This window comes from Salmo salar, chromosome ssa09 (assembly GCF_905237065.1).
Source record: "Salmo salar chromosome ssa09, Ssal_v3.1, whole genome shotgun sequence".
Classification (NCBI taxonomy): Eukaryota; Metazoa; Chordata; class Actinopteri; order Salmoniformes; family Salmonidae; genus Salmo; species Salmo salar.
The window spans coordinates 102,958,799-102,969,386 of NC_059450.1; the positions used below are offsets into that span (position 1 = coordinate 102,958,799).

General features: G+C 45.0%; 1 protein-coding gene across 1 annotated transcript; it reads right to left on the minus strand.

The window, feature by feature from the left end:
• Positions 1-1,103: 1,103 nt before the first annotated feature.
• LOC123744812 (transmembrane protein 132C-like) lies at positions 1,104-10,303 on the minus strand. The gene is made up of 6 exons (XM_045725006.1): positions 10,062-10,303; positions 8,632-8,775; positions 5,679-5,887; positions 4,594-4,891; positions 4,323-4,514; positions 1,104-3,167 (listed from the first exon to the last, which is right to left on the minus strand). Exons 1-6 carry the CDS (start codon positions 10,161-10,163, stop codon positions 1,710-1,712), a joined length of 2,403 nt encoding a protein of 800 aa, XP_045580962.1. The 5' UTR covers positions 10,164-10,303; the 3' UTR covers positions 1,104-1,709.
• Positions 10,304-10,588: the final 285 nt, after the last annotated feature.

Below are 10,588 nucleotides of genomic sequence, written 5' to 3' on the forward strand. Positions count from 1 at the left end.
CTATCCGGGACAAGAGGAACACCTATGTAAGAAGGCTGTTTATTGACTATAGCTCAGCATTCAACACCATAGTACCCTCCAAGCTCATCATTAAGCTTCAGGCCCTGGTTTTGAACTTTGCCCTGTGCAACTGGGTCCTGGACTTTCTGACAGGCCGCCCCCAGGTGGTGAAGGTAGGAAACAACACGTCCACTCCGCTGATCCTCAACACTGGGTGCTTGCTCAACTCCCTCCTGTACTCCCTGTTCACCCATGACTGCGTGGCCAAGCACGCATCCATCTCAATCATCACGTTTGCAGATGACACAACAGTAGTAGGCTTGATTACCAACGATGATGAGACAGCCTACAGGGAGGAGGTGAGGGATCTGGGAGTGTGACGCCAGGAAAACAACCTCTCACTCAATTTCAACGAAACAAAGAAGATGATCGTGGACTTCAGGAAACAGCAGAGGGTGTAGCCCCCATCTACATCGACGGAGCCGCAGTGGAGAAGGTGGAAAGCTTCAAGTTCCTTGGCGTACACATCACTGACAAACTGAAATGGACCACCCACACAGACAGCGTGGTGAAGAAGGCGAACAGAGCCTCTTCAACCTCAGGAGGCTAAAGAAATGTGGCTTGTCACCTAAAACCCTCACAAATTTTTACAGATGCACAATTGAAAGCATATTGTTGGGCTGGTATGGCAACTGTACCACCTGCATCCGCAAGGTTCTCCAGAGGGTGGTGTGGTCTGCCCAACCCATTACCGGGGGCAAACTACCCGCCCTCCAGGCCACCTACAGCACCCGATGGCACAGGAAGGCCTGTTCCTTTTTATGAACAGATTTTAAATAAGATTTGATTTTGCTAAAATGCTTTCAGTTCCACTATAAATCTCATAGGAATTTAACATCCCTTTTCAACCTAAAAAAGGCAACAGTATTGCACAGACAGAGCACCATTTGTCTTCATTTACACATGATAAAATGAATTATCTCTTTTAAAATGTATTACTCTGTGCTGAGGACAAGATTAGACCTTTTTTACAAATGGAAAAACTCTTTCTCCCAAGGGAAGTCTTGTAGCAGAGGTAACTTAATTGTTTGTTTGATGCAAATATTAAATTCAAACTCTGAACTGTATTTGTATAACACATACAATTTGAATAAATATCCACTGAAAAGGGGGGTATGCATAAAATAACTTTACAATAATATATTTTATAAATATTGCATTTTCTCTGACAAATTGAACAAACTCTAAAGCTATTCTGTTGAGGAGTCATAGAAATATACAAAGCCTGGAAAGTGTATAACCACATACAAATATATCATGATGCATTTTCCCATACAAATGTTCAAAAGTGACATGAAATGAAACAGTAATTAAATGCATTTAAACAGTTAGAAATGTGTAAACAATAATCTGTAGAAATATACAGTACATTATTTGCAGTTATAAGCATACAACACTTTTCACCATCCCGTATTAATGAGGTCTGGTCATTAATTTGGTAATTTGGTCATGTGTGTGACTTAATGGAAAGGAAGAGACCTTACACCTATTAATATGTGTATACTCCATGTGTACTAGAAAGTGTATCCTCACTAAGTTGTACACATTTAAACACTTAAACAGGTTCAGAACACACACACACACACACACACACACACACACACACACACACACACACACACACACACACACAGAACCCATGTGGAGTATCACTGTGGTTGGCCCAGGGGTGTGACTACAGGCCATAGCATGTCAGGTAGTGGCCCCTTAGGCTCCCCAGCTCCCCCAGCCTGACTGGCCCAGTTAAAGTCCACTCCGTTCCTCTTCAGGGCAGCCAAGTGCTTAATGTCCAGTGTGGTGAAGGTGGTGAACTGGACCTGATTCCTCTTGCTGGTGGGGGAGTGGAGTGGATCCCTGCGGGTTGGCTTGGCTAGGAGGGTGGCTGAACCCTGAGCCATGGGGTCCAGGGTGGGAACCTGCTGGGAGCTGCTCCTCCTACCCAAGGTGGCAGTCCTCTCTGGGATAGCACTCATACTCAGGCTGCTCTCCAGAGCCCGGTGGCTATCTGTGGAGCATTGTCTCTGCAGGCTGCAGTGGGACTCAATAGAGCCGTGGTTCTCCCGTTTGATGGTGGAGACCTGGGGTGGGTTGTGCGGCGCTGGCCCTGTGCTGGTCCCCAGCCACACCCAGTCGTGCCTATGCTCCTTGGGGCCGTTGGGGTCTGGGTTGCCCTGGGCAGGGGTCTTGTTGACCCGGAAGCAGAGATTATAGGAGGCGCAGTTGAGTAGGAAGGCCAGGATGGCCAGGACAGAGACTCCCACCAGCGCAAAGATGCCAATCTCCAGGTCTGACATGGCTTTGAACGTCTTCACCAGGTCACTCTCCACCACCTGGGGTGGCTTGGGCTGCTCTTTCTGGGGTGGTGCCTCTGCTTTGGGCATCTCTTTCTTCTGGTTGGGGTTTTCCACCAGGTTCCCCCAGTCTCTCCTCAGCCCCTGTCCTCTGCCCAGGCTTCTGTCTCTGCCAGGTCTGCCAGACACCTGAGGTTTGTCCATGCCAGGTTTTCCCCTGATGGTGGTACTACTATCAGTGTTGGTGGTGGTGCTGCTGATGCCCTCTCTGATGGTAGAGATGCCACCTCCAGCCACTTTCTGATCCCTGGCTGTTGACGTGGTGACATCAGTTACAGTGCTGTCCTGGCAGTCTGGCACGGTGCTCCTGAACGAGCGTCTGTCTCCGTCTCCCTCGGTCAGAGCCCGTGGTGAGGTCACAACTGGCGTGAGTTCCCGTGGTGATGTCATGACTGGCTCAGGCTCTACCTCTGACTCTGAACCTTCACTGCCATAGCCAGTAGCACCACCACCAGTGACCCCTCCGTCCATCCTGCTGCCTTTCTGGAAAGTGACCCTAAGAAGCCCATTGCCCACCACCAGCTTGCTCTTCCTCTTAGACTTCTGGCACTCCTCACAGATCCTCAGCTCAGCTTTCACCAGCACCCCCTGACCCTCACCCTCCGCCACCACAAATGCTGACTGGGGGGTCCGGCGCACGGTCCCCACACTCTTGTCCCCGGAGGTCACAGTCAGGGAGTAGACGCTGCGGTCAAAGAGGTCCAGAGGGGTCACTGAGCCGTCGCTGAACTGGATCCAGCAGCTGACCAGTGCCTCCTTAACATGGAAATAACACAGAGACAGGATAAGGAGAGGGCTTGGAATTATCTAAAATAGGTCAAAATACAATCAGGAAATCAATATTCTCCCCATGTGCAGAGTGTCAGACATACAGAACATCAATTCATTTCCAAATATTCACTCTCATAAATAGATGTGTCAATGCATAAGAGTAGGTGGTAAAGCAGGAGCTGATTTTGCATCTTTCCACAGAATTCTCATGCAACCCAGTGATTCACAATTGCACAGTTATTTCAATTCCTGCATTAGCGTTTTGTCCGTTGGGTTGACATGATAGCTAATCCCTAATTTTGTCGGTATCTAAGAATTGTCTCTGTTAATCTCACTATAATTAGATTGGGGGCTATTGTATCACAGACCACAGTCCTATCACATCATGGCATGAAACTCAATTTAACCACAGGGGATCAATATCAGTATAGATGGAGAATACAAACCATTAGCACTAGCCACCAGAGGGCGCAATGTAAATGAATTACTCCCACCACAGTCAGTTCAATAGAACCATAGAGCTGTTAGCTGATAATGAACGATTGGAGCCAGAGGCATGGCCTATATTCTGAGGTGAAATACATTTGCATAGATTGGAATTGTACTTTACATGGCCCATCATAGAAACAAATGAGCATGTGCACTAACTCCGTTCTAATAGGTTGAGTATTGACTGAGTCAAGTTAGCGATTGGCCAGGCCCCTGGCAGCACAGGGCTGTCATAGTGCTGGCCTAATGGTATCCCCACTCACAGTTTGGGAAGTGTTTTTGAATGGGCATGCTGCCATGGCTAATGTGTGAGCTGTTAAACTGCGTCCATGCACTCTGTCTGGCTCACAGCGTGGCCACAGTACTACAATCCTGAGCTGTGGACACTATTAACTCACACACACAGGAATCACAGGGACAAACCACATGCTGCTAGGCTAGCAGGTTACTGTTATTCACTGTGAAATGTATTATTTTCTTGCTGAATATCTGTGAAGAGCTTTGAGGGTACAGGTTTTCCACTATTGCTAATCGTCCCCCCCCTCAGCTTCAGAATGGCACAATGTGAAGTTGGGGCTTGTTCTTTGGATGTACTTTATTTTGTATAATAGTTTTGAATGAGGTTTGATATAACATAATTTGTTTATTTACCTGTTTGGGTCTCTGCATGACTTCCTGTATTGTAGCCGTGGCAAAGATGGCCATGTTTCTCCCTGGGCTGAGCTGGAGGGACAGAGAGAGGCCAGAGACCAGTTGCACTCCCAGCTCTGTCACACTCACTTTGTCTTCCAGAACCCTGACCATCCGCTCAGCCAGGATCGAGTCAGACAGAGGAGACATCACCTGCAACATTATACACACACATTAGTATACACACACACACACACACACACATGCACACACACAAACATACACACATTACCTGTAGAGTGGTGGTCCCTGCAGCGCGTCCCTGCAGTACAGTCCCAGCCTGTAGTCTGGCTATAGATTGGTCTCCTACCCTGAGAGAGTAGCGCACCAGCCTGGTGACATCCACCTGCCAGTCTGGCCCCAGGAAAGTCTCCAGAGACCCTCCCAATCCCCCTACCATGGGGTCTGGAGATGGGTCCGACGGCTCGGCCACAAAGGGTGTGAGCACCCTGACCACAGTGTGTTGGTACTGTAGCATGCAGCCTCTGCTCTTCCTCATCTCCTCCTCTTCCTCACTGTCCCAGCTGGTCCTGAGAAAACAACACTTAATTGTAATCTCTTACGAGAAAACTGTCAGATGGAAGAGGTTCAAGAAAAATCTGAGAGTTGAATGGGTTTGGGTAGCTAGCTCTGACACCAACCATAACCATGTAAACATAGAGTGTAGCTCCAGAGAAAACAACAACACCCTACACAATCCATCCATCCACCTCAGTGTATTGAGTAAGAACCAGGCAGCGGTAAGACATTCAGTATTGAGTGAGACCCTACTGACCTGTTTTCTGAGAGCAAGTCTATGGCCCTTCTACGGGGAATAACACACTAATGTAACTAACAGTGATGTGATGATAGATTATTATTATAGAGTACAGCAATATGCATTAGTCAAGGCTGATAAGCTGGAAGATTTCTATTCCCTACCCTCTCTCTCATAGTACTTACTGTATTATTGGAATCATCTATCTGTTTGAACAGCACAGCTCTTGTCTATGAGACTTCTAAACAAACAGGCTTTAGGACTCCTACTTAGATTTGTCAAATAATGGTATTGGATTTCTTCCTTTGTCACTATGCAGTGGGTCACTACTAGTGGCTCTTGTGATGATTTGTTATTAAGTTTTGTGCAAACAAACTGTCAATCAAATCCTTCTTTGAATCCTTCACGAATGCCAAACTCCAGCCTTGCTGCAGCAGGTCTTGGCATCAGCTCTCTCATCAGCTCTCTCTGTGGATTTCTAAATAGTATTGACAAAGTCTTACATTGATATGTGGCCAACATTGGTATCTGGAGAGTTGTTATTAAAAGCAAAACCATACCTCTTGTTGCCAGCGGCCACGGGGACTCTCCAGCCCTTGATCTGGCTGAGTTCGGGGTTGGCTATGTCGATAAGCAGGGGGAGGCGGGGCATCCACACACTCATCTCCAGTTGGGCACTCAGGTAGCTGTAGGTGAAGTTGAGCACCATCCTCATCCTCCCCCTTGTCTCCTTCCCATTAACAAACACATAGTCACAACGATCCGACACCTGGGGGGACACAGGGGGATGCTGAGCTATTAAAGAACACAACCTCTTCATGAGGAGTTATGTGACATGGATAGCAAGCTGAAGTCTATTTGCCCATAATGTACTAGCCCATTAATTTCTATGTCATTTGAGGTTCCTGTGCCCATTGTCACATAGGCTTTGGTTAGATTCAATCTGGGCCACCGAGTATCCACATTATAGCGCGATTAAAATGTTTCCACTGCATATGTCTGTTCAATCGGAAATTACTGTAAAATGTTCAATTGTGTTATAACGCAGATCTTATGCAGTCCGGATTTGATCTAGCCCTTAGCCATCTAAGGTTTATAAATCTAAGTGCTGACAGAGACAGAAGAAAGAAAGAGCATGCTGTGGAACCATCATATTATATCTGTGTCAGGGGCGGAAATCCCGGGGGGAACGGGGGGGACACGACCCCCCCTTCCTGGGAAAAATAGGAGTTGTCCCCCCCAATATATCACTAAAACATAACTATGTAATTTAAATAATATTAATAATACGCAATGAAAGCAATTGTGCTGATTATAGACACTTAATAGCGGGTTTTTAAGTTTCAAAAGATTGCGACCCCCCCGCCCTTTGCCTCACAATGGTTTGATCCACTGCCTGTTCCTTAGCTTGCTACGTAACTACCGTGAGGTTCATCCAGTCAATCGCGCACACACACACTAGCTGAATATGCAGAGCTAGCGCACAAATATTAACTATTAAGCTAGCTAGTACCTATTCCATTTATGTGGCGTCGTCAAAGATGGAATCAGCATGCAGATGATGTAAGTCAGTGCTTCAAAGTCCCTGTGATAAGGTTAGCGATAAACTGAAGTCCAAACATCTACCATTGTCTTAAGTATATTTAATGGTCTCGTTGCAAAAGCTAAATTGTCGCAAGGGAACTTTTATTTATTTATTTTATTTCACCTTTATTTAACCCGGGTAGCAAAGATTATAGCAAACACCACTGAAACTGAATTGGTGCTCGCTAGCTTTGCAAATTCAGCTATTGTTGGAAGCCAGCCAATATGAAACAAACTATTAAAATTACAAAAGGTTGCAGCATATGTTGTGTAAATGGTGAACTCATACAGCTGTCAACTCTTGTCATTTTAATCCGTTTCACATTTGCTAGCTACCTTTTAGATCGAAGCCCATATAGAATGATTGAAGATGATAGAAGCCCATCTCCTACTGTAAATAACCTACACACTGTGTGTGTAGCCAGCCAGGTAGAAAAATGGCAGAAAAATAAAAGACGGACATCAGAGTATTTTTCAATACACCAAAACGCATAGTAAGAACCCTAGTAGCCTAATATCTCAAAGACTAGTTGATAAAATGTTCATAAGAAAGAAATCAAATTCTAATGGAAATGTTTCACAATGATGTCATTAGGTAGAGCAGGGAACAGATAGCACACAGACAGCAGAGTTGGGGACAGATATGCAGGGACAGACTGGCAGAGACAGGGAGTCTCAGGTAAGTTTGTTGAGTCTTTGTTTGGCAACATTATGAAAGGTTCTCAATTTTTTTGACTTGTAAAATCGGAACATAATTGGAAAATGCCATGGATACCCCCACTCTCAACTTAAACTGGTGACTGAACTAAGATTTGTTAAAGGCAATGGTATTGCTGTTGTGATTAGTTGTGTAGTTTTGGGTACCGGTAGTTAGGAGTACGGCAAACACCTTATTTCTTTGGTTCCTCAATATACATTTACCATATTACAATGTAGGCTATGTGTTACAGCACTACTTTTGGTGTCCCCCTCAGGAATTGCTCTTGAGAAAATTTCATGTAATTGTCCCCTCCAAAGTGGATATCAGATTTTCGCCCCTGATCTGTGTGTATGTGTATAGAAATATATCCATGCTCGGGAGACCGGATGATCCTTTACCCTAACCCAGTGAGGCCCTTTGCTCTAAGAGGGGTCACTGACTGGGAAGAGAGAGTGATATAATAACTGGAAACATTTCTACAGTCTTCATAAGTGATAATACAGAAATACAAACCCACCCTTACCTTGAAAAGATTAGCTCAAGTGAGTAACCTCTTAATGGAAAATGCTAGGCTATAATATAATTTCCTCACTTGCACTCCTGCTCTTTATCTAGCTTTTTCAAAATTTGCTGGGTGAATGTTCTCTCTCTCTCTCTGTTTCCCTCTGTCTCTCTCTCTGTCACCCTCTCTCTGTCTGTCTCTGTCTGTCTCGCCCCCTCGCTGTCTCTTTTCATCTCTCCGTCTCTCTCTCTCTTAATTGAGTAAAGTCCCTATGCCATTGGCTCCACGAGATCTGCTCGAATAACATGCATTTCACATGCAAGTATGATTTTTATTATGGTCTCTGAATGATTCTGAATATGATTGTCATAAGGACGTTTGTCTTGTTCTCTTACAACATACAGATACGTAGATATAGAATCTCAATTTGAGCCAGTTTGCTGCAGCAGGAAAATAATCCTGCAGCAACAGGACATGTTAATTATCATGTGGATTATAATTCATGGACATTTTTGTAGGGGTTGATACATTTTTCATAAGGGAAAATCAAGTCTGAAATTTCAAAGTGGAAATTATAAACTTCAGCAGCCTTTTTAAACCTCAAATACACTACAAGTTTTAAATGTCCTGCATTGCAGCAAAGTTCTCCTGCAACAAGGTGATCAAATTAAGATCCTACACCTGTAGAGAAAAAGTGAATATTGAAACAGGGCTTCCAAAGCTGTACCTTCAGCACGTTCTCGTCAGTGGACCTGCAGTTGGTATAGTTGGTGACATCGGTGACAGTGCCGTCAGCCTCCACAGCCAGAGTCCTGACTGGGGCAGACACTTTCTTACCAGTCAGAACAGCTGTGTTCAGCACATCACTGTCCTACAGGGGACAGACGGGACAGAGTGACCGTGTGAGGCAGGCATATAACCACACACTCACATTCAAAAATGGGCCTTCACATGTAAGCATGCATGCACACAAGAACACACACACACATACACACCCACACACATTTACACAAAGATTGGCATGCACATGTACACACACTCGCATGAACGCACACACAAATGCACAATAATACAATTACATGAACACGCACTCACGCACTTCCTTATACAGTTAAGTCTGTGCATATGTTTAACTGCTTACCTCCTAAACATAAATAGACAAATCAAGGTTGGTCTACAGCTGATAAGATCTCTCTTATAGCTCTATAACCCCTCGTTGAACATGGGTTTTAAAGTGTTTTCTGGCCATGATACTCTCTAATAATATTTGTTCTAATCTAGAAGGCGAGGGGGCTGATACAGTGGCTGATGACTGTATGGCCCAGCTGATGTAGATTTAATCGCAGCTCTCGACAGATGTTGCAGGGCAGCCTGTAAGTCATTCTGAACTCAGCAGCACAGCACAACAGCTGCTGACCGCAATTCAGAAAGTCACCCAAACTGACTACCAGTACAATAAAGTTGTATTGTATTGTACAGACCTACTGTACTGAAGCAATCCCTATGGGATTTGTAGTACCAACACCGCTTTGAAAAAGGGATTAATTCCTGTCACAAGTACACAGGTGGTAATACCATCTTCTGACAAACCAGATCTATACCTTGTACTTGTACATTTGGAAAAATTGTATAAAGCATTGTGGCTTCGTTATGAAGATGTTTCATTCCTCCCTATCGGGGGCTGTTTGATCCTCAATGAACGTCAACTGCTTTAACATTGAAGGAGAGTGTGACCTGGGCCAGAACAGCCCTGATGTTATCAAAGCTAGAGGCCAATACAGCTGGCACTCAGCTGTACAACAATGACCACATCGACACCCCCCTGACATCCCCCTCTCCAGGGCTCTCTCAATCGTGTACACACACATTTTATTGTTATTTTATAGCCAACATCTCCTCCATAAAACATCAAACCAGATGAGAGTGCAATAGACATACATTTACGGTAGACCCACACAGTACTTAATTGCACATCCAGCATGACTGTAATTCAACTTACTGTCACGCTGCAGGGAGAATAAAGTGGTGGTGTTACTGTTAATGCAACTACTGCTGTGCCATACAAACCCAGGTGCATCTGCACACAGGTGCATGCACGCATACAAATAAAATGCCACACGTGCACACAGATAAAAGGCACGCACACATGCTCCTCACCATGACCAGTGGTGTCAGGCCTACGTAGTCTCTCTGGGTGGTATAGATCCTCATGACGCCAACATCCTTGATGTGTCCTGTTTCCAAACGCCATGTGATCATCTGGCTCTCTAATTGTTGCTCAGTCAACTCCTTGGTCTCAAAGTCAAGCTGCAAGACCTCCAACAGACCCCTGTCAATCCAGAAATACAGTTACATTCACATTCTGCATCCTACTGATATTCACTGTAGCATTCAATACAATGTGTCACAGCTCATGAATGGACATGAATACTGCAATCATCAAGATGTATGCTGCAATCAAGAACAACAAGACCCTCTTATTTCTAACATGCACATTCAAACCCCCAGTGTTATTATAAAATGATCATATTCTAACCTAAACCTTGCTTATAGTGTATGTAATACAGAGATGGGCAACTGGTGGCGAGGGAGGGGTGGGTGTTCAGAGCACTCTGTTTGGTCAAGCAGTTGCTAGACAACAGATGTGTGGATGTCCTTAGTGGTTGTCCTTGGTGCTGTCAGTA

Excerpts from the sequence above, each read along its gene's own strand:
- LOC123744812 (XM_045725006.1), bottom strand. The coding sequence starts at position 10,163 with ATGATCACATGGCGTTTGGAAACAGGACACATCAAGGATGTTGGCGTC. Across the intron at positions 4,892-5,678 it reads GTGGCCGCTGGCAACAAGAG|GACCAGCTGGGACAGTGAGG; the intron begins GTATGGTTTTGC and ends TTGTTTTCTCAG. Across the intron at positions 3,168-4,322 it reads TCATGCAGAGACCCAAACAG|GAGGCACTGGTCAGCTGCTG; the intron begins GTAAATAAACAA and ends TTCCATGTTAAG.